This window comes from Corythoichthys intestinalis, chromosome 13 (assembly GCF_030265065.1).
Source record: "Corythoichthys intestinalis isolate RoL2023-P3 chromosome 13, ASM3026506v1, whole genome shotgun sequence".
Lineage (NCBI taxonomy): Eukaryota > Metazoa > Chordata > Actinopteri > Syngnathiformes > Syngnathidae > Corythoichthys > Corythoichthys intestinalis.
In genome coordinates this window covers 17057124-17082087 of record NC_080407.1, presented here as the reverse complement: position 1 = coordinate 17082087, position 24964 = coordinate 17057124, and the positions used below count along the sequence as shown (strand labels likewise).

The 24964-nt window shown below is 39.5% G+C and overlaps 1 protein-coding gene across 5 annotated transcripts in view; it reads right to left on the bottom strand.

Moving 5' to 3' along the window:
* Nucleotides 1–24764, bottom strand: part of cald1a (caldesmon 1a) — a 112831-nt gene extending 88067 nt beyond the window's left edge. For all 5 annotated transcript variants that reach the window (XR_009066685.1, XM_057855033.1, XM_057855034.1 and 2 more), the window contains exon 1: nucleotides 24639–24764. Coding sequence is in view for 4 of the 5 variants with exons in the window: in XM_057855033.1 (XP_057711016.1) it covers nucleotides 24639–24659 (21 nt within the window). In the remaining variant the exon portion in view is untranslated. The remainder of the gene's footprint in view (nucleotides 1–24638) is intronic.
* Between the last annotated feature and the right edge of the window lie 200 nt (nucleotides 24765–24964).

Genomic DNA, 24964 nt, shown 5'->3' with positions numbered 1-24964 from the left:
CAATGTGGGGAAGCAACATAGCAATTCATCTTTATCTTAACACCTTATTTTATTTGCCAACGCAAAGATATATCAATTGGTAGCACTACGCACAGTCATGGTTCCACTTCCCATCATGCATTTGGGCATGACTACAGTATCATTTACTGAAAGCTCAACAAATACACTAGATGGCAATATTTAGTCACAATATACAAAGTCACAAGTCTTTCTATCCATGGATCCCTCTCACAGAATGTTAATAATGTAAATGCCATCTTGAGGATTTATTGTCATAATAAACAAATACAGTACTTATGTACTGTATGTTGAATGTATATATTCGTCCGAGTTTTATTCATTTTTTTCTTAATGCATTGCCAAAATGTATATGATCGGGAAAAATTATTGGCAATGATTGGAATTGAATCGGGAGCAAAAAAAAGCAATCGGATCGGGAAATACCGGGATCGGCAGATACTCAAACTAAAACGATCGGGAGCGAAAAAACATGATCGGAACAACTCTAATAATAATGATAATGCAATATCTAGAGGGCTTTTCAAGACATGAAAAGACGCTATACAAGAACAATGGGAACATAATAGCTCAACAGGAATAACAAAATGATCATAAAATTAGATTAAAAGCAGGATAAGAGTAAATAAAAAGTTTAGGAGGTCAGGATAAAACCGAGATAAGGATAATGTTGGATAAGAAAGTGTAAATAGGTGTGTTTTGAGTCTGGATTTGAAAAATGAGAGGGTAGATATATTGCGAAGATCGAGGGGTAGGGAGTTCCAGAGGTGGGGGGGCACAGTGACTAAAAGCTGTGGAACCGAAGGTGGCGAGCCAGACACAGGGGACCGAAAGGTGGAGGATAGAGGAGGAGCGAAGTGAACGGGGGGACAGTTAATACAGAGGAGATTGCATAGGTAGGGAGGGGCATTCAAGGTAATGTCATTAAAGGTAATGACAAGGATCTTGTAATTGATTCTTAGTTTGAGTGGGAGCCTGTGAAGTTGACGGAGGAGTGTGTGGTGGGGGTCCGAGTTATGAGGCATGCTGCTGAGTTTTGTAGGAGCTGTAGTTTCTGGAGGGACTTATTTGGGAGACCGAAGAGCAGTGAGTTACAGTTATAGAGCCGGGAAGTGACTAGACTACAGACAAGAGTGGAAGCGGGATTGCGGGTGAGAGAAAAGAGGAGTCGAGAAATGTTGCGAAGGTGAAAGAAGGCCGATCCGGTGATGTTGTTGATATGGGAGCGGAAGGAGAGCGTGCTGTTGAGGATGAATTGATCGCTATGGTATTTGGTCACACCTTATTTGACAGTGTTGCCATAAGACTGTATTAGACCATCATACTGATGACATGAGACTGCCATGAGCATTAATGAAAGCTAATGGCAGATGTCATTTTGTGCCATCTGGCAAATTGTCTCACTTATGAATGGATGTAAAAGATCCAAGCAGCATATACAGTGGGGCAAATAAGTATTTAGTCAACCACCAATTGTGCAAGTTCTACTACTTGAAAAGATTAGAGAGGCCTGTCATTGTCAACATGGGTAAACCTCAACCATGAGAGACAGAATGTGGAAAAAAAAAAGAAAATCGCATTGTTTGATTTTTAAAGAATTTATTTGCATATTAGAGGGTAAAATAAGTATTTCGTCACCTACAAAAAAGCAAGATGTTTGGCTGTCAAAGAGGTCTAACCTCTTCTCACAAGGTCTAACGAGGCTCCACTTGTTATCTGTATTAATGGCACCTGTTTTAACTCATTATCGGTATAAAATACACCTGTCCACAACCTCAGTCAGTCACAATCCAAACTCCACTATGGCCAAGACCAAAGAGATGTCGAAGAACACCAGAGAAATTATTGTAGACCTGCACTAGGCTGGGAAGACTGAATCTGCAATAGGTAAAACGCTTGGTGTAAAGAAATCAACTGTGGGAGCAATTATTAGAAAATGGTAGACATACAAGACCACTGATAATCTCCCTCGATCTGGGGCTCCATGCAAGATCTCACCCCGTGGCATCAAAATAATAACAAGAACGGTAAGCAAAAATCCCAGAACCACACGGGGGGGACCTAGTGAATGACCTACAGAGAGCTGGGACCACAGTAACAAAGGCTACTATCAGTAACACAATGCGTCGCCAGGGACTCAAATCCTGCACTGCCAGACGTGTCCCCCTGCTGAAGAAAGTACATATCCAGGCCTGTCTGCGGTTCGCTAGAGAGCATTTGGATGATCCAGAAGAGGACTGGGAGAATGTGTTATGGTCAGATGAAACCAAAATAGAACTTTTTGGTAGAAACACAGGTTCTCGTGTTTGGAGGAGAAAGAATACTGAATTGCATCCGAAGAGCACCATACCCACTGTGAAGCATGGGGGTGGAAACATCATGCTTTGGGGCTGTTTTTCTGCAAAGGGACCAGGACTGATCTGTGTAAAGGAAAGAATGAATGGGGCCATGTATCAAGAGATTTTGAGTGAAAATCTCCTTCCATCAGCAAGGGCATTGAAGATGAGACGTGGCTGGGTCTTTCAGCATGACAATGATCCCAAAGGAGTGGCTTCGTAAGAAGCATTTCAAGGTCCTGGAGTGGCCTATGCAGTCTCCAGATCTCAACCCCATAGAAAATCTGTGGAGGGAGTTGAAAGTCTGTGTTGCCCAACGACAGCCCCAAAACATCACTGCTCTAGAGGAGATCTGCATGGAGGAATGGGCCAAAATACCAGCAACAGTGTGTGGAAAATTTTGTAAAGAGTTACAGAAAACATTTGGCCTCTGTTATTGCCAACAAAGGGGACATAAAGTATTTAGATGAACGTTTGGTATTGACCAAATACTTATTTTCCACCATGATTTGCAAATAAATTCTTTAAAAATCAAACAATGTGATTTTCTGAGTTTTTTTCCCCACATTCTGTCTCTCATTGTTGAGGTTTACCCATGTTGACGATTACAGGCCTCTTAAATATTTTCAATTGGGAGAACTTGCACAATTAGTGGTTGACTAAAGGCCCACTGTAAATGGACTTAGTAACATAATTTGCCGGAAGACACTTAATGATATCTGTCATAAGCATTCATTAATGCCCTAATTAATGCCATAATTATGACGGTCTTATGACGCCGCTGTCAAAGTGTTACCTGTTAACCTAAATAAATGAACAAATAAGCTGCAGAGGACAATAAGCGGCAGGATTCAAAATGAGGGGAAAAAAATAGCGGCTTATAGTCCGAGAATAACGGTAACTATTTCTCTCCAACCACTACATTTATGTACGGAGTTAGTTGACTGCTATTTCATTTCAGGCCCAGTTTAGCTTTAACCGGTGTACGGTTTGTGGTCATTATTATGCCTAACCTAGACTAATAAGGCTCCATTTTCCAAGTTGGTGTCCAAGGTGGCTTTCACAGGACTGAATAGTGATGTGACAATTGCAAGCCATGCGAGCCAGACGACATCTTTGAAAACAAGAAACATTGTTCAATTGCGGGTGTGAGTGCCTAATTGGGTATTTTTTCCTCTAATCAAGTTCCTGTACTTTTAACGAGGCCACTCATTTCCCACCGTTGCACTCTATTGTATGTGTGCCCCCTTCAACTTGCCCTGCTGAGCCCAAAAACAACAATATGCTAATGAGTATTTCTCAATAAAGCCAATAATGAAACAGTGCTACTACCAAAGGCAATAATACATTTCAAGTTTTTAGGTTTTAGGTCATTAAAGAGCAATTACAGGGTGACCACTCATACTTTAAATCTCCCTTGCGTGACATGTGCCATCTTTAATCCGGAGAGGAGTAACCGTTAGTCTTAATACGGTTGCTAATTAAGCTTTGCCGCCATTCCGTAAGAAGTAATGCTTAATTTGTATACAAGAAGTTTCAAGCAGCTACACATGAGTGACAAGGCCTGTATTGTTTTTGTGATTTACATAACTCATCTTTACGCGTATGTTTTGAATTGATTGTTGAAAATACAAGAGGAAAGAAACATTAAAGCTGAACCATAAGCCACCAAGAAGGTTAAACTACAGCGATGCACATCGTATGAATCAGCCCTTCGTTTAATAAGTACCATTTGGCTGTCACCTCAGTGGCTATACAGCTGCTCTATTACAGTAAAGCCCCTCCGGTCTAGGGCTAGGGTTATTCAATAAAACCTGACTGAGTGTTTCTTCCAATCACCACTGGCAGGGCTCTGATGAGGTAAAGAGATCTCCCATGCCAACCTCTGCCTTTGCAGAGCACTGTGATTAAAATGTTTTTCCAAAGCCATATTTCAGTTCTCCCCGCGCCCTTGCCAGATATTAGAACAGAATGCAGAGACTAAATTACAAAACACCCAATAGACGGTGAAATTAATCCAAGCAAGATTCTACAGTGGCATGAAAAAGTATAGGAAACTTTTGTATTTGAAACTCTAATTTCTCCATAGAATCACCAGCAGGTGTGAGCTGATCTTTGTCAAAATCACACAGATAAAAAAAAACTGTCTGCTTAACTAAAACCACCCAAAATTTTATAGGTTTTCATATTTTAAAGAGGATAGCATGCAAACAAGGACAGAAGGGGGAAAAATAAGTCAGTGAACCCTCTGTCTGAAGAGACTTAAAGAGCCATTGGAACTAGTTTTTTCCAAACATTTTAGGTCAGGTGTGTGCTCAATCACTAACAAGTGGTTTAAAGCTGCCCTGCCCACTATAAATCACACGCCTGGTAATAATTGTCTTGGTGAGAAGCATTGTTTGATGTGCATCATGGCTCAGTCAAAAGAGCTGTCTGAAGACGTGCGATCGAGGATTGTTGATTTGTATTAAGCTGGGAAAGGATACAAAACCATCTCTAAAAGTCTGGGTGTTCATTAATCAACAGTCAGAGCAGTTGGCAACAAATGGAGAGAGTTTGGCACTGTTGCTGCTCTCCCAAGGACTGGCCGTCCACCAACGATGATGCCAAGATTTCAGCGCAGAATACTCTGAGAGGTAAAAAAAAAAGAACCCTAGAGTTTCTGCTAAAGACTTACAGGAATCACTGGCACAGTCCAATATCTCTGCACACATCAATTATATGTAAAACTATGGTCAAGAATGGTGTTCATGGGAGGACTCCACAGAGAAAGCCACGGCTGTCTAAAAAAACCTATTTGCAAACAGGCACTTGGACACTCCACAGAAGTCTTGGCAAAATATTTTGTGGACTGATGAAACCAAAGTTGAATTGTTTGGGAGTAACACACAACGCTATGTGCGGAGGAAAACTGGAACAGCTCACCAACATCAACACCTCATTCCCACCATGAAGCATAATGGAGGGAGCATCATGATTTGGGCTGTTTTGCTACCTCAGGGCCTGGACAACTTGCAACTGCAATCATTAATGGAAGAAAGTTTATCAGGGTGTTTTGCAGGAAAATCTGAGGCCGTCTGTCTGACAGTTGACACTAAAAAGAGGATGGATGCTGCAACAAGACAACGATCCAAAACACAGAAGTTAATCAACTTCAGAATGGTTTCAGGAGAACTAAATACACGTTCTGGAGTGGCCTAGTCAGAGTCCAGACTTGAACCCCATTGAAATGCAAAAGACATGCTAGACATCCCAGGAATCTGACTGAACTACATCAGTTTTGTAGAGAAGAATGGACCAAGATTAGTCCTGATCGATGTGGCAGACTGATCTACAGCTACAGGAAGCGTCTGGTTGAAGTTATTGCTGCCAAAGGCGGGCCAAAAGATATTAAATGTGATGGTTCACTTACTTATTTTCCCCCCTTCTGTCATTGTTGGCATACTATCCTCATTAAAATATGAAAACCTATAAACGCTTGGGTGGTTTTACCTCAAGCAGACACTGTTTTTAATCTGTGTGATTTTGACAAAAATCAGATCACATTTGACTGATTTTATCCAGAAATGTGAGAAATTCCAAAAGGTTCAGATACTTCTGAAGCTCCTGAATTTGTCTCAAAGTCTAAGGAAGAGTTTGCCAGAACTCTCCCATTTGTTTGGGGTGTTGATGGACGAATGGCTTTGCGTTTGATCTTCAGCCTTAATCACTTTCACCGACCCCCTTCCACCTCGTCTCAACAGGGCAGTGAAACGTGAAGTGGAAAGTAATGGCAACAGCGGAGTGTCTCAGCCGCCGGCCTCGTCGGTAAAGCATTCCTGAGCGATCCTCGGAGGCTCGTATGCAAATCTCTGCGAGTATGCTTCTGATTAGGAGGCACAAAAGGCTACACTCTATAAACGTGCTCTTAAAACAATTACCGCTACCCCTGACTGCCACTCTGCATGTAGGTCTACCGCAGGCAGAGACGTACAGTACATGCAAGGGCACGGTTAACCATGAATTACACCCTCATTCCAAGATTGTCCCTGTCTGTTAGAACGCCAACACCACCTTCTAATCCATAGCCATTCATTGAATCCATCTGGTCCAAGGCCTTACAAACTCAGGACAGACGATTTCTACCTTCACATATTCGCATTCCGGATATGCGCCGCTCTAATAATAGGAATGTCATCAATATGCTCACTGGCTTGCTGCGAACTCTCTGGAATAACAACCACCTACGGTATATTCATACTTGGGCTGAGCTGAACTTTACACAGTCTTCCCACTCAAGTCATGATACTTCAGTTTTGGAAGATGCCTTAGTTTATACCAGTCTCTTCCGGGAAACAAAGAATAGAAATTCCTGTGGCTGGGCAACGACCCAACAAAAGCAACACCAAAAGACCCTCTTACCATCCTAATTGCCGCAATCGACTCTTCCCGAGTGTCTACGAAAATATGGTAATGTTTGTAAATCTATCGCGATAGCGTCACGTTTGTTTAGATTGGTTAAACGAAGTCAGAGGGCAAAGTAGAACCCAAAAACGCTCTTGGTTTTGAAGTCTTTCCAAGGAACACAAGCCTATTTCAAATTGCCTCATGTGCATACCCATTTAAGGACAAGGTGATTGTTTTTATGAGCATGATGTCACCCCTCGCCGTCGTTGGACAAATCTCACACATAATGGCGGGTGTCCAACATGTCCTTCACTCTTGCCAAGGAAACAGACGCACACACACACATAACCTCTATAAGCCACTAGCATAAATCCAGCAAGCCTATTAGTGACCCACACACTGGCCTGTCTGTCCCTAACCCCTGAGGCACTCTTTTCCTTGTACAACTCAGAGTGGTTAACCTTGCTCGCTGTGTAAACACATGACCTCACTGATCATGTGTTTACACTCAAAGGTATTTTTCACACACACACCTCGAAGATTTACCTCACCCTATTACCTCCACGCTCCTTTAACTCCCTATCAACACAACTTAAAATATTTTATTTGACAATTTTGCATTCCCGACGCAAATGATTTACTTTTGCGGACCACACAAAACGATGTGGCGGGCCAGATTTTGCCCACAAGCCGCCAGTTTGAAAGTGGCAAAAAGCTATTGCTTCCACTGAGTACAGCAGTGCACGTCTGCAGTCCCGCTGGGAGGACGCAAAAGGAAAGCACAAGGCCAATCAGCTAACAGAGACATTTCCTGTGCTTGTTGTATCAGATGAGAAGAAGCCTGAAGGCTAAATGTTGCTGTCAAAAACACTGTACACGTCTCCCAATAACCTGGAACGAACGAGAATCGTTGGGGAATGACATCACAAGGATTGACCTCACTCTCACTCAATCAATTATCCACGTAAAAACCATGAAAAGTGTTTTCCCTTTGAAGAAACAAAGCAATCCTGGGATTAAAATCATCACCCACTTAAAGAAAAAAACAAGGAAAATGATTACAAATGTCTTGTTTCACCGCTTTGAAACTACTGGCAGAGTATGGCATCTGGCAGCGAGCAGACGGTGGGCCAACACACCAATTACAAACGTCGACATGCCATGCTGCTTATTTAGCAATCTGGCTCGGAGTGATAGCACTTTAAAAGGCAGAAAAAACACCTGAATGAAAGGTCGCTCGCGCTAGCATGTTCAAAGTGTGACTAAAGCCCAAGGGCGTAGGTTTGGTCTTAATATTAGTAGGAACGATATACCAGCATAACCTGCATGTACAGTGGGGCAATTAAGTATTTAGTCAACCACCAATTGTGCAAGTTCTCCTACTTGAAAAAATGAGAGGCCTGTAATTGTGTAATTGTAAACATGGGTAAACGTCAACCATGAGAGACAGAATGTGGAAAAAAACCCAGAAAATCACATTGTTTGATTTTTAAAGAAGTATTAAAGTAGTAAGTAAATAAGTATTTGGCCATCTACAAACCAGCAAGATTTCTGGCTGTCAAAGAGGTCTAACTTCTTCTAATGAGGTCTAACGAGGCTCCACTCATTACCTGTATTAATGGCACCTGTTTTAACTCATTATCGGTCTAAAAGACAACTGTCCACAACCTCAGTCAGTCACACTCCAAACTCCTCGATGGCCAAGACCAAAGAGCTGTCAAAGGACACCAGAGACAAAATTGTAAACATGCACCAGGCTGGGAAGACTGAATCTGCAATAGGTAAAACACTTGGTGTAAAGAAATCAACTGTGGGAGCAATTATTAGAAAATGGAAGACATACAAGACCACTGATAATTTCCCTCGATCTGGGGCTCCATGCAAGATCTCACCCCGTGGTTTAAAATAATAACAAGAACGGTGAGCAAAAATCCCAGAACCACACGGGGCGACCTAGTGAATGACCTACAGTGAGCTAGGACAAGAGGCTGCGCTAGACTTTTTCGTTGTTTGTCATTTTGACTGACAGCGCCATAAAAATCCGGTCATAATCTATTTTTACCCGTCACTTACATTTTTAAAATGATAATAAGGACATATTCAATAGTATTTAGTTTTCATTCATTTTTAATTAATATTCTGTCCGAACAAGCTTAACAAGAGGCAAACAGACAGCGGAGTGCACCAATCAGCGACGGGCAGACGTGCCGTTAGCAAAGCGACGAGTGCAGGACGAGGGACTTGCGCGCGGAAGTAAACATACGAGGAGAGCGGAGTTTTTTCAACACGGCTCGCGCGGGACAGACTGTTGTCAATGACTCGTGTCGATGTGTTTTAGCTCATTTAAAACTGAATTTACCGCGGATTGGAACATATTCTCGGCTCTCCCGTTCGCCATCCGTGTTGATGTAGAGACGACTTTCGGCGCGCAAGAGTGACGTTGCTCGGGAATGTCACGCAAATAAACAAATCTGATTTGTCGATTGATTTTGTACCTACTCGAGAGGCCGTTAATGGGCTGGGTCCCAGACTTTTCTCTCAGTGTTTGAAAAATACAGGGAGAACAGTCTGGCTGTGCCAGGCAAACACTCAGTTGCCTTGACTTTTTTCCGAGTAAGGCCAACGATGTCATGCATCAAGAGAGACAATTGCTAATTAATATGCTCACTCGCCACCCTGTGGTCTGGGGTGTGAATTGCAACCTGTCAAAATGACAGATGGACTTCAATTTTTTCCGTCACCGTTTTAAAAAACCAGTCAACGACGGAAAATATTCGGTTAACGCGACCCCTGGCTAGGACCACAGTAACAAAGGCATCTATTAGTAACACATTGCGCCGCCAGGGACTCAAATCCTGCACTGCCAGACGTGTCCCCCTGCTGAAGCCAGTACACGTCCAGGCCTGTCTGCAGTTCGCTAGAGAGCATTTGGATGATTCAGAAGAGGACTGGGAGAATGTGTTATGGTCGGATGAAACCAAAATAGAATTTTTTGGTAGAAACACAGGTTCTCTTGTTTCTCGGAGGAGAAAGAATACTGAATTGCATCAGAAGAACACCATACCCACTATGAAGCATGGGGGTGGAAACATCATGCTTTGGGGCTGTTTTTCTGCAAAGGGGCCAGGACGACTGATCTGTGTAAAGGAAAGAATGAATGGGGCCATGTATCGAGAGATTTTGAGTGAAAATCTCCTTCCATCAGCAAGGGCATTGAAGATGAGACGTGGTTGGGTCTTTCAGTATGACAATGATCCCAAACACACAGCCAGGGCAACAAAGGAGTGACTTCATAAGAAGCATTTCAAGGTTCTGGAGTGGCCTAGCTAGTCTCCAGATCTCAACCCTATAGAAAATCAGTGGAGGGAGTTGAAAGTCCGTGTTGCCCAACGACAGCCCCAAAACATCACTGCTCTAGAGGAGATCTGCATGGAGGAATGGGCCAAAATACCAGCAACAGTGTGTGAATAGCTTGTGAAGAGTTACAGAAAACCTCCGTTATTGCCAACAAATAATTTGCAAATAAATTCTTTAAAAATCAAACAATTCATTTTCTGTTTTTTTTTTTTCCACAATCTGTCTTTCATGGTTGAGGTTTACCCATGTTAACAATTACAGGCCTCTCTATAATCTTTTCAAGTGGGAGAACTTGCACAATTATTGGTTGACTAAATACTTATTTGCCCCACTGTATACAACTGAAGTCTTGATATAATGCAAATAAGGTTGCTTAAAAGTTGGTGGGGTTAATTTGAACATCCTGAAAAGTTGGTAGTGTTATGTCCCTCCCGTCCCTATGCAAACTTTGCTAAATCCTTGCTAAAGCCAAAAGAAAGTCAAGTCAGCCCACATGATTGGCTCAGTCATAAGAACACGAGTCACAGTTCATTCTCAATGAAATGTCACTTAGTTGTGCTTACGCTAACAACAGGCAAGACTGCTTGACTCAACAGGGACTAAAATGAGTCAGCATTTTCCTTCAAGAGACAGCACAAGTCCAATCGTAGAAAAATGTCGGATGTTCTCCTATGGAATTGCGCCACGTCACCTTGGCCATGACGAAAAAACCATGACGCTAAGTTACTCGAAGGGAATTGACATGGTAACGGAGGAGTTATGTTAGTGCTAGGGAGGGGGTCTCCCCTTAAAATGTCAAAAAACTGGATTTATATATCACAAACATCTGCAAAGCTCTTACCGTAGATTTTCCAGGACCTAGCTAAACACCATCTAATGTTTCACTAGCAATCCAGCCATCCGACTACTTTCACTTGCTACCCAGTGAAGAGTTAATATTTCTTTTTCCTAGTGCAGATCTGTCTGTGGGTCTGGATGCAGAGCATTCAAATTACATGCTATCCAATTCACAAGAAGAGGGAATAGCCGCAGACCCAATAAGCTTGTCAAATGGCTATCACCAACCTTACTTGAAGCCACAAATAGCGCTGCAACAATTAATCGATTAACTGGAGTAATTCGATTACAAAATTTCGAATCAAATTTGCTACTTCGAGTATTTGTTGAATTAGAGTGGTGTTATAATAGTTTGTTTTTAAAGTGTTTGCATTTAGTCTTAGTTATTTGGGTGGATACACCACCCTCTCGAAGCGACAGTGAATTTGACATACTCATTTAACATGGCTGAATCTAGCTGCTCCCTGTTAAGACCAACATAAGCTAATGTTTTTTCATGCATTCGTAATTTAGTTCATTAGTATATTTAGCTGTTTTTTTTGTGGGAACATGTGTATGAAAAAAAAAAAAAAGCATTTTATAGCATTTAAGCTAGCGGACTTTTGCAATGCTAGTGAGCCAATTGTTCTTTTGTTGTACTTAGAACGTTATTTATTTAATTTTTCTTACTGTTTGAGGCTAAGCTCAGGTTATTTTAATTTTTTTATAATAAAAGAGCAAGTCTGCTAAGTTTAAATAAACACTCGGAAGTTTTATTATGTGTTCACATTTGATGCTCTTTTGAAAGTGCAATCTTCGCAAGCCATTGTTTTACATCTCCTAAGATTGATTCCGCAACGCATTAAATGTTCCTAATCCGATTACTCCAACTAACAAGTTTAATTATGGCTGCAACTATCGATTATTTTAGTAGTCGATGAATCAAAGAACTAGTTAGTTGGAATAATCGCGTAATCGAAAACTGAACGTAAAAAAATTAAATACCTGAGCTGAGTTTCAAATGGAATAAAAGACTTAATAAATCTGGATCTAAGTACAACAAAAGAACAATTGGCAAATTCACATAACGAAAGTCAGCGATCTTCAATGCTATAAAATGCAAAGTTTTTTTTTTTTTTTTTTTTACAATGCTCTTAACAAATGGTTGAAACACACATTCCCACAAAAAAACGGCCCAATACACCTATGAACTAAATTACGAATGCATTAAAATAACATTAGTTCAAACAAAAACTTAGCTTATGTTGGTCCTAACAGAGAGCAGCTGGATTCAGCCATGTGAAATGAGTTGTCATATTCAATGTCGCCAAATCAATAAAACTAAATGCAAACACTTTCAAAACAAACCATTACAACGCCACTTTAATTAAAAGAATTTTTTCTAATGGAATTACAAAAGTTGATTGATTAATCGTTGCAGCACTAATCACAACACAAAATTTAAACAGGGCGAGTTAACTCAGAGTTAGTTTTACAAATTAATGTACACAGTTAATTATATTAACCATGCAATTAACTCATTGTGAGTTGATATATTGTTTCATTCAGATAAATAAAAGTGCTGAATACTTTTGAATGACTACACAGAATGAAATAAATCATCATTAAAGTCAAAGTTAATTTAACTGCGCATTAACACTCTAATGAACTAACTGATCACTTCAATATGGCAGTAGATTTAATATAAATGTTTGCTAATCACTACATTTGAATTCATAATGATGCAGAATGTGACTAATTGAGATTAAAATGAGTAAGCACTGTCCAGCCTTAAAATTTATTTAGGATTTAGAGGTGACAGATATAAAAAATTCTTCAGTACTATTGAGGGACTTGTTAGTTTGAGTCTTCATAACTCAGTTTATCAAGTTGTAAAGTCAGCCAGGGTGTTTAGCGCAGATGTCTGCACACTTAGAGCAACTTATTTATGAAACTGAAGTCCAATTCACTAAAAATGGTCAATTCAAATGACTTCACAAAAGTCCAGTTTACTTACCGTAATTTTCGGGCTCTGAGGCTGAGTCTAAGCCGCCACCCACTAAATCTGACACGAAAACAGTTTTGTTCAAAGATAAGCCGCACTGGACTATAAACTGCAGCTGTCCTCACTGGATTATTGGATAGTTACAACAAAGATATTAACCGATAACACTGTACTTGACAGCGGCATCCTTAGACTTTCCTCAGAACAAATGAACTAACATGACGCTTTGAACCAATTGGCTGCTAAGCTTCATTGCTTCAAAAAGCTTCATTTGGCCATCACTGCTCCTTGGAGGAGACAGTCAACATCTGCTGCCACCTGGTGTCAACACTGTTGTCGTCCAACATGCCTCCTAGCATGCATTGCAGCGCTGCAGATGTAAATGACAATCAAAATTCATGTTCTGTGCTATTATTTCTTCAGTTACTGTTCCAGTTGTTTCATTAATTGCTAGTTATGATATTTAGTATAACTTTTATGGCAAGCCTATCATATCATAATGATATTTAGTAAATCTTTTACGGCAAGCTTGTCATACCATAACGAGCAATTAATGAAACGAACAGTAACTGAAGAAATAATTAGCACAGAACATTAATTTTGATTGTTATTTACATCAGTAGCGCTGCAATGCATGCTAGGAGGCATGTGGGACAACATAAGTGTTGACACCAGCTGGCAGCAGAGGTTGACTATCTTCCCCAAAGGAGCAATGATGGCCAAATGAAACTTTTTGAAGCAATGAAGCTTTGTAGCCAATTGGTTCAAAGCTTCATGGTGGTTCATTTGTTCAAACAAATGACTGAATTTGTTCAACAAATTTTGTGTTGAATACCTCTAAATGTTCAGTACAACGAGAACTTGTATATTTCGTAAAATTTTTATGGCAAGCCTGTCATTTCATAACTAGCAATTAATGAAACAACTAGAACAGTAACTGAAGAAATAATTAGCACAGAACATTACGTTTGGTTGTTATTTACATCAGTAGCACTGCAATGCATGCTAGGAGGCATGTTGGGCGACAAAAGTGTTGACAACAGGTGGCAGCAGAGGTTGACTGTCTCCCTCAAACGAGCAGTGACGGCTAAACTAAGCTTTTTGAAGCAATGAAGCTTTGTAGTCAATTGGTTCAAAGCTTCATGGTGGTTCATTTTTTCAAACAAATGAATGAATTTGTTCAACACATTTTGTGTTGAATACCTCTAAAAGTTCATTACAATGAGTACTCGTATATTTCGTAATTTTTTTATGGAAAGCCTGTCATTTCATAACTAGCAATTAATGAAACAACTAGAACAGTAACTGAAGAAATAATTAGCACAGAACATTAAGTTTGGTTGTTATTTACATCAGTAGCGCTGCAATGCCTGCTAGGAGGCATGTTGGGCGACAAAAGTGTTGACAACAGGTGGCAGCAGAGGTTGACTGTCTCCCTCAAACGAGCAGTGACGGCCAAATGAAGCTTTTTGAAGCAATGAAGCTTTGTAGCCAATTGGTTCAAAGCTTCATGGTGGTTAATTTTTTCAAACAAATGAATTTGTTCAACAAATTTTGTGTTGAATACCTCTAAATGTTCAGTACAACGAGAACTTGTATATTTCGTAAACTTTTTATGGCAAGCCTGTCATTTCATAACTAGCAATTAATGAAACAACTAGAACAGTAACTGAAGAAATAATTAGCACAGAACATTAAGTTTGGTTGTTATTTACATCAGTAGCGCTGCAATGCCTGCTAGGAGGCATGTTGGGCGACAAGTGTTGACACCAGCTGGCAGCAGAGGTTGACTGTCTCCCTCAAACGAGCAGTGACGGCTAAATGAAGCTTTTTGAAGCAATGAAGCTTTGTAGCCAATTGGTTCAAAGCTTCATGGTGGTTCATTTTTTCAAACAAATGAATGAATTTGTTCAACACATTTTGTGTTGAATACCTCTAAAAGTTCAGTACAATGAGTTCTCGTATATTTCGTAAAATTTTTATGGAAAGCCTGTCATTTCATAACGATCAATTAATGAAACTGTAACAGTAATTGAAGAAATAATTAGCACAGAACATTAAGTTTGGTTGTTATTTACATCAGTAGCGCTGCAATGCATGCTAGGAGACATGTTGGACGACAAGTGTTGACACCAGCTGGCAGCAGAGGTTGACCATCTCCCCCAAGGGGAGTATCCCATGATAGTGCCTTATCATAATTATGACGGTCTTATGACAGTGTTACGACGCCGCTGTCAAATAAAGAGTTGCCTATTAACCCAAATAAATCAAGAAATAAACCGCACTGGACAATAAGCCGCAGAATTCAAAACGAGGGAAAAAAAGTAGCGTCTTATAGTCGGAAAAGTATGGTAAAATGTTAAATTTAAACTACTTAATTGAAATGCTGCTGTTTAATCATTAGAAACTTGACTTGAAATGTCAATTTCTGCTCACTTTTTTAAATCTCCAAAGAAAATGGTTTCACAGGGTCAAACAGTGAATCCATAGGTGATCCATAATGAAAAGAAACCCGGATAACTAGTGCTAGCGCCTGCTGCGCGGAAACAATTTACGCTTAGCTGATACGTTAGCATGCAGCGACTGGAGAGTGGATTTGGAGGAGAACATATTGTACATCAAAAAATATGATATCCCAGCCTATTCCATTTCAGTTGGCAGCTGTTGCGCCGCAATGTTCAGAAATTCAGGATTTCTTCTTTGGAACTCTATATGCCACTGGATTAAGGTTCGCACGTGTGGACGCATGTTGATGATGACGTTAATGAGGTGGAGGAGGTCACCTGATCTAGTATTTTTTGGCTTTAATCAAACAGAAGAGGGAAGGAGAGAGCTTGTGGGAAGGAGGGAGTGAGCGTACAGTAACAAGAGGCCTTCAACCGCACAAGTCCAGACTCCGGAAATGCATGGCAATGTTCCCTACATCCTGCCTGCCCGGCCCAAACGCCAACACAGCCAAAGCCCTGTTATCACCCCGTGCAATTACCTCCACATTTCATTGTGTCTGCACACTGACAATTACACAATCCTGCTACGCATTAAGCATTACTGGCGGTGCATTCTCTCAAAGGGGGACCCCTACTTTTAACAGCAATATACTTTACCGCCTAGTTGAGGACGTCAAGTATCGGAAGGTAAAAACCTCGCAAGGTGCAAAGAGTTCAACTCAAGTCCAGGTTAAATGGTGCGTTTTAACTAAAATTAAACAAAAGACTGCTTTTTTAGCAGCTCCGCACACTTCATTAGCAACACATGCACAAACAAGTTAAGAGTTAAATGAACAAATCCGCCTTTTCAAACGAGGCCGCGCTGTCAGAGATATAATTGGATTTATTGTTGTGGTTGCAGTTTACAGCGCTGGCCAAATATGAAAAACAGCTGTCAGTATGATGCAATGCAGTTCTCCGTCACTGCAATCCAGTAAATACAGTAGAGGGGAACGGGGTTGGTTGTTACACTTGGTAAGAATCAACCACTAGAGGGAGGTGTTCAGGAAAAGCAGTCTTTAAATGATCAAAATTGCGCTAAAAAACGTCACGAACTCTAAAGTAATAGACAATTATTTTCTAGCTAGCTAGTTGCTTGCTAGCTACAAGTCTAGCTCAGGGGTCGGGAACCGACGTCTCCCGTCTCTCCTGGTTGTGGTTTCCACCTCCAGGAAATAAACTCAAGGCCACGCCATGTTTCTACTTGTTATTTTCCAAGTGGTGCATGCACAACTGAGTAAAAACTAGAGATGTCCCAATCGATCGGCATCGTCCGATCACGTCATTTTCAAAGTATTGGAATCGGCAAAAAAATATCGGCCATGCCTTTTTTAAATGTATATATAGTTTTTAATTAAATTGTTTTCTAATTGTATTTAACGTTACAGACATAATATGTTACACTTATCCAGAGTCTTTAGTTTAGGCTTAATATAGGGTTATCAATTTTATCCCAATAATGGCGGTAATTAATTTTTAAAAAAACGTATCACGTTAAAATATTTAACGAAATTAATGCGTGCGCTGCACAACCCACTCACGCATTGTCGCGCTCAATCTGTAATGGTGCCGTTTTACCTATATAGAGAGATAAAAGGCAGCGTAAAATGAGTAGAGTGAATTTTGGCAGCCTTTGGAGCCTTTTTTTAATTGGCTAAAGCATTATAATACCTCACCCTATGATTAGAAATATCATGGGAAGCAATGTGGGGAAGCAAGGTAGCAACTGACCTTTTTCTTAACACCTTATGTTATTTCCCAATGCAGAGAAGATATATCAATTGGTAGCACTAATGCACAGTCATGGTTCCACTTCCCATCATGCATTTGGGCATGGCCTTCAGTATCATTTATTGAAAGCTCAACAAATACACTAGATGGCAATATTTAGTCACAATATACAAAGTCACAAGTCTTTCTATCCGTGGATCCGTCTCACAGAAAGAATGTTAATAATGTAAATGCCATCTTGAGGATTTATTGTCATAATAAACAAATACAGTACTTATGTACTGTATGTCGAATGTATATATTCGTCCGAGTTTTATTCATTTTTTTTCTTAATGCATTGCCAAAATGTATATGATCGGGAAAAATTATCGGGAATGATTGGAAATGAATCGGGAGCAAAAAAAAAAAAGCAATTGGATCGGGAAATATCGGGATCGGCAGATACTCAAACTAAAACGATCGGGAGCAAAAAAAAAAACATGATCGGAACAACCCTAGTAAAAACTGTAATATATAAAGTAACGATGTGTTTTTTCAAGATTTATTTCAAATCGCAACTCGGCAACTGCTGGTAAGAGTCGTAAAAAACTCACGATTGCTCCCGTGTGGTGCGTTCAAATGCATTCACGAAAAATTCACAAAATGGACTGACAAGCTAGCAACAGAACATGGACTTTTATATGCACATGTATAAATGTATATATATACACACATACAGTGGCCCCTCGTTACTTTTGCGCCATCAGTGCATGGTAGATTTTTAAATCTTGTTATAAGAAAAGACTTCTGAAAACATTTTTTTACACTGAATTTACATCTACATATGGCAGAAAAGACAGACAAGACTGAAAAAGCAGTTTCTGCTCTTGCACTCCTCTTTAAAAGAAGAAACTGCTGTATTTTAAGCCAAAATAAATGTGTTTGGTAGAAAAATATGTCTATATGCTGCCATATCAGATTCATGGCGCATTAAGCCCCCGAACTAATTTTAATTTGTCCATTTTACCCTGGAAACCCCCTCCTACAGACGTCGCGCAACTGCTTTTGTTTCAACCCAGCCATAAAACGAAGGTAAGTAATCATATTCATTATTTCAAAATGTCTGTCATTTTCAGCTTAGAATCATTAATTGATGTCTAACACTTCGTGAAAAAAAAAAGATTCAAAAAATTATTCACTCGCATATTTTAAACTTTTAAACAAATGACGTCACAATGAAAAAAATGGTGTCTGTAAAAAAAGTCACAGCTATCTACCTCATAACTATCGCTTAATTGTATTTTTTTTTTTGTTACCGTCGCATTTTCTCCGATATGTTAGATGATAAATAATGGATCCAAACAAAGAAAAATTGAAGAAAAAAAAAACGTTTAAAAGGGTAAATATATGAAAAAGAACATCTCAACCACTCCTTGATGTCTGCGATTTCTGCATCGCGACCCTTGTTATATTACCGTGTTTCAACAATAAAATCCCATAAAAATCCAGCTGTAGCCATTCACAGCTGTGTCTTGACACTCAGTGATACATGGAGTTTCTGAATCGAAACAAGGTAGGTACGCGATAATATCTCGTTAAAGTCATGACGTCTGTAATTCTGCTCTCGCGTGCTCTCACCTCCAGATAGGGTTTTGCTGTTAAAAAAACTTTTATTAAAAAATGCCCTCCTGTTCAAAATTTTTCTTCCCCCAGAAAATTGAGATTTTAAGCTTTCCAATGCTGTATCACACATGCATATCGGACAATTTTGAAAGTTGGCCAAATTGGGGGTCTCAGAGTGGAGCTTCAAGTCACCTGAGTGTTTTCCGCCATATATGTACACTCACACAATGAATGTATGAATGTACAGTACGTATTAGGGGTGTAACGGTACACAAAAATCTCGGTTTCGGTACGTGCCTCGGTTTTGAGGTCACGGTTCGGTTCATTTTCGGTACAGTAAGAAAACAAAATGCAAAATATAAATGTGCTAGTTGTTTATTACAGAGCTTTGTGCTTTCAACAATAGGAACATTAGCCTATACGAAGCAAGAATTCTGCTCAAAAAGTTCTGGGTATTTCAAGATAATCCAACAACAATTTGCCTTTCAGACCCCGCATATTGGTCAGCATTCTTTCTGAAAGAAAAAACGTCCTGTGCTAAAGAGAAAAGCAATCCCAATGACAAATTTTAACATGTATTTTACAAATGAAATGCTTCAATTAATCTTTTTTTTCTTTTCTTATGAATGGTTTTCAAAAGCTTTATTGGTGGACTTTCTCAAGTTAAAGCGCCACACAGAAATTAATAAATTTAATTGTGTAAGCAGGATCTGTGTATTATTCTTATTATTTAATTATAGGGGTTTTAGCTCATTTCAACTTATTTTATTTAAATGGGCTATTATTTTATTATGTGTTTTTTATGTTTATATTTTACAAATGTGATGTAGTATTCATTTATATTGCATATTTTATGTTGTATAACTTTAGTTTTTATGTGAATATTAGTTCCTACTTGTTTTGTTGTGGTAGGAGGGTTTTGTCTTGGACACGGGGCCGTGTTGGTTATTATTATATCAGAGAAGACAGCAGTAAATCAACAAAGACAAGTCAACTGTGCCCCGATCTACCACTCAATAGATCTGATGGACTCAAAAAGTGGGTTACGATTGCATATTAGTTTGAAAATTGACCGGATCCACCGTGTTTTTACACAAGCGACTTCCGATCTGCCTGATCTTAGCTACCAGTAGTAGTATTGACGCAGGAGGGTCGCGTCTCGCGTCAAATAATAAACTCTGCTGTTCTTTTTGTGTGCGTCGTGTTGAGCCGCTTCTGGGACGTGTCTAACACGCGGCCGCATTGCGACTGGTGTGCATTGGCTGATTGACTTTAACGCCTGCGTTTCACTGTGTTCTCGTGGCGGCCACGTTGTCGCGCCGTTGACGTTTCTGGGTTATACTGTCCTACCGTGTTGGTCCTCATTATAGTAGAGAAGACGGAGTAAATATAATCTACACAAAGAAACTGTAACCCGATAGACTCTCAGCCTCAAAAAGTAATGGTTACATTGTGTCCGAAACTCGTTCGGTACGCCTCCGTTCCGAACCGAGCACCACGTACCAAAATGATTCAATACAAATACATGTATCGTTACACCCTTAGTACGCATTGATACATATGATGTACTGTATGTTATTTTATTAATATTCTATTTATGTTTAAAACTATTCTTTAATGTTTTCATGCTAACACATGCATTTATAGGGTTTTATATGCACTTATTGATATACCGTAATTTTTGGACTATAAGCCGCTACTTTTTCCCCTCATTTTGAATCCTGCGGTTTATAATCCAGTGCGGCTTATTTGCTGATTTATTTGGGTTAATAGGTAACACTTTGACAACGGTGTCATAAGACTGCCATAAGACCGCAATAATTATGACATGATTATGACATAATCATGGCCGTTAATAAATGCTTATGACAGATGTCATTAAGTATCATCTGGCAAATTACGTCACCAACACTACATATATGTCCAGCTCGGATCTTTTGCATCTATTCAAAAGTGAGATAATTTGCCGGATGACACAAAATGACATCTGTCATGATGTCAATAATGCTCATGGAAGTGTCATGTCATAATTATGATGGTCTTTTATGGTGCCAGTTTTATGGTGCCACTGTCAAATAAAGTTTTACCCAATACCAGAGCTAGCAATTTATGAAACAACTGGAAGAGTAAATGAAGAAATAATTAGCACAGAACATGAATTTTGATTGTTATTTAATACTTGTAGCACTACAACAGTGACGACAACAGTGTTGACAGCAGGTGGCAGCAGAGATTGACTGTCTCCCCCAAGGGAGCAGTGATGGCCAAATGAAGCTTCTTGAAGCAAAGAAGCTTTGCATCCAATTGGTTCAAAGCTTCATGGTGGCTCATTTGGTGTTACCGGTTAATATATTTTAGTGTAAATAACCTATAATACAGTGAGGACAGCTGCGGCTTATTGTCCAGTGTGGCTTATCTATGAACAAATGCTGTTTTTGTGTAAAATTTAGTGGATGGCGGCTTGTAGTCAGGTGTGCCTTATAGTCCAGAAATTACGGTAATATAAACTAGAGCTGTCCCGACTAGTCAACGTAGTCGACGTCATCGATGATGTAAATGTGTCGACGAACACAACATCCTGTTGACGGTTAATGAAGGGTTAAAAAAATATATGCGTGAAAAGTTGTGAATGGCGGACGCTTGGTATGCAAGCGGGGAAAGCGGCGCAGAGCCAAAAAAGCTCAAACGAGTGGCCAAAACTGACTTATTTAAACGAAAGAAAGGAGGGTACACTGTTGTGTCCTGTCTCTTCAATGCTTGGCTGAACGTCGGCCGTGAATGAACAACTAAAGCGCCGTCAACTAGTTGTAATTTTGGAAGATGACAGGAGACAACAAGCTGGCAGATCGTAAGTCCATCTACTAACGAACGACATTTTTCATGAAAGTTGCTAAGCCTGTCGCGATAACTCGCATGGTAAATAAAAATGAGGGCGGTAATTAGAGCTGAAACGAATACTCGAGTAACTCGAGTTTAAAAACTGATCCGAGGAATCGTTTAATTTTGCCAGCTCTAAGCATCACGGTTTGCCCGGACTACTTTTAATTCGGGACAACGCGCTGATGTCACGTGCGTAGAGGAAGAATCAATAATAAAAAATTTAAAAAAAACCTTAATGCAGCTGACAGCCGCTACAAACTACGCCGACGCAGCTATGCGCTAGGCGTAGCGGCTGATGCGTCTCATAGATATCACATGTATGTAGACCTAGATGCGAAATGACAGACTTGGCAGCGTTAGTAAACAGCCGCCATCTTAAAACAGTAGACTTCTCAGCGCTAATAAATAAGATTAACATTACTGTCACTCGCTCATGTATCGTTAGCCTTGTGGAGGGCTAGGTTTCTTTTTATCATGACCACTGTCAATGCGTGGCTAACGTGTCTTACAAACAGGCTTTATCTAATCTGTGAAAACATAGCGCTGTACAGTGATGAGGTTTTAAAATAAAAACTTAATAATGCTAACTGTCAATTTTAGCTCAGTAGTCTTTGCTGGATAAAACACCAAGTTGCAATGGTGCCTAATGTGCTCCAATACAACAGGTATCATACATTTATTTTGAACGCTCCAAAAACTCAAAATCCTATCAGGATTTACAGTTGAGACTAACTTGAAACTTAACAACTTAAAAATACTTTGACACAAATGGAAATTCAATTGAAACACGTGGGAAAAACACAAACTTTTAAGTGATGCGTGTCATCAAACGTCATGACATTTTTAGGTAAGAAATATGTATATTTTTTATAAGATCTAAAAGTTTTTTGAGTGAAAGCAGTGAATTAGACTATTTTATTTGAGTTATATCTGAGATGCAATTGTTGGCTGTTTTCAACAATGTATATCGAAAATAAAGACATTGATTGACTGAAAATGGTTCAATATGAGATGATCTTGTTTTCTCATGTATATTTATAACTACTTTATTACTCGATTAATCGATCGAATTTTCAGCCGATTACTCGATTACTAAAATATTCGATGGCTGCAACCCTAGCTGTAATTATCACGGCTGCGTTTTATCACCGCGTGCGTGCACAGATGTTTATTCGGCATCAACGCGCCATGGAATTACTGTTCAAACATACAAAATAAGGAATTACATCTATATTAAACAGTGTAATCGTTAGCATTGCTAAATTGAGGCTAACAGGGAAAAAAATACAACCTACTAAGCACTTTAGTCTGCTATAAAACATTGGCAGTCTTCTCCAAAACGCAAACTTGCGGTTAAAAGATGACACTTCAAACATGAAACATCGCTGGTTAACAGCATTTGCAAAAAAAAAAAAAAAACCAAAACAAAAAATCTATTGCTGACAACACATGCAATGATGAAAAGTGCACGTTTTTGTGGAGCGTAAAGCTTACGGTTAGCGGTTTGGCGAACGCACTTCTGCTGAGCATTTCAAAATAAAAGCACGCCATGTTCAACACATATATAACGATTTCTGGAGTTAATCTGAGAATTCAGATTCTATACTAAGAATGGCTTTAAAATGACAACCTTTATGAAAAATCTGACTGACAATGGATTTTTCGAATTATTATAATATATAGGAGTATTCTATAAATAATGCTAGATAATTTTTTTTTTTTTTAAGAATTGAAAAGGCAAAGTCAGTCTTCTGAATCTGTTTTACATTCCATTCTTTTGCACTAGTTAATGCTATCAGCATTTGACCTCATTGCTTATTTGTGATCTATTATTGTTATTTACATGTTTACTTGTACTTTAATAAAGACTTTAAGTGTTCCAAAATGTTTTTGTAAATAAGTGTCACCGAAAACATAATTGCTAGATTAGTCGACTAATTGTTAAAAAAAAAAAAAAGTCTGCTGACTAATCGCAAGAAAAATAGTCGTTCGGGACAGCCCTAATATATACATAAAAAATGTTAAAATTGGTGGAACGACACTACTTTGCCCCATTAACAGCTATAAATTCTGGATTACTTTATATACTGTACATGCATATACGTAGTATACATACACATGACTGTATTTAAGGACAATATGTTTAAGTTCAGTTCCGGACTCAAATTTTGTGTTGAATACCTCTCAAAAGTTTTTTTAGTACAATGAGTGTTTTTTCCCCCCAAAAACAACATTTAAAAAATGTGTTGTGTTCCGATGAAAGAATAAAAATTCTGACAACCAACCCTGTTCCCCCCTTTATAGATTTAAGTTATGACTCCATTTCAAGCTATAATGAAGATGTCAACCAAAACTGAGACTTAAATGGGCTCTAATACTAAGTTGTACAGTGTACTTCATGTTGTAGTGGGTTAATTCCCTCATTCCCAAGACATTTGGGAATGCCTGATCCCACCACTGCATTGTCGACTCCTCCCTCTCATCAGATACACTTTCATTTTCAATCACAGTTCCCGCCTGTGGCCTAAAAACCATAAAAAAGACAAATGGCACCAGTGCAGCCTCCGCCAGCACCCCCGTCCACTCATGCATACATTTCACACATATTAGTGTGTGACAAAAGCTGCAATCAAAGCCTTGCAGGCCAACTCCAGTTCAGTATGAGTAAGGGGACGCACTTTTGATCACAAAAAATTGATTTTAAGCGGATTTATATGAATTTAAGAATGACATACGCGACTTTTTTTTTTGCTTCAGATTGCGCAAATGTCAATCAAACCCGCAACTCGCGTTTACTTTGTAAACCGTGTTTTTCATATCGCTTGTGAAAAAGACATTCTAAACCTTCCGCGGCTGACACAAAAGTTCTCTGCAGCTCATGAAAAGTTCTGCGAGCGCACAAAGGAGGGAGCGGCTAACGGGCCAAACATTTTCCGCAGAAATATGCGCACAATCGAAGTTTGAACGCGTCACAGAAAGTCAACGATTACGTTTCATTTTTCCTTATTGTTGCCGTCTTACCTGTGAATCGTAACGGGACATGATGTCTTAAGTCGAGTGCGAGGAGAGAAGAAGGAGAAGAAGATACAGTCAGCCTGATGTCGCTCCTCCGTTCCACGCAGCGCTGATACAAGTCCAACTCAAGCCACGCCCACTTTTACAACAAAAAAAGCCAAGACTAGATCAAAACTTTTTTTTTTTTTTCCCCCAACATTGCTGCCGCACTTTTCGGACTTTCTGTTCTTCTTTCTAAAAATAAATACGATGCAGCATCTTTAAACTCGCGTGGATTGCGCTATGACAGGCAGGAGTGCGCACATTCGGCATGACGTCATTCATTGTTGAGC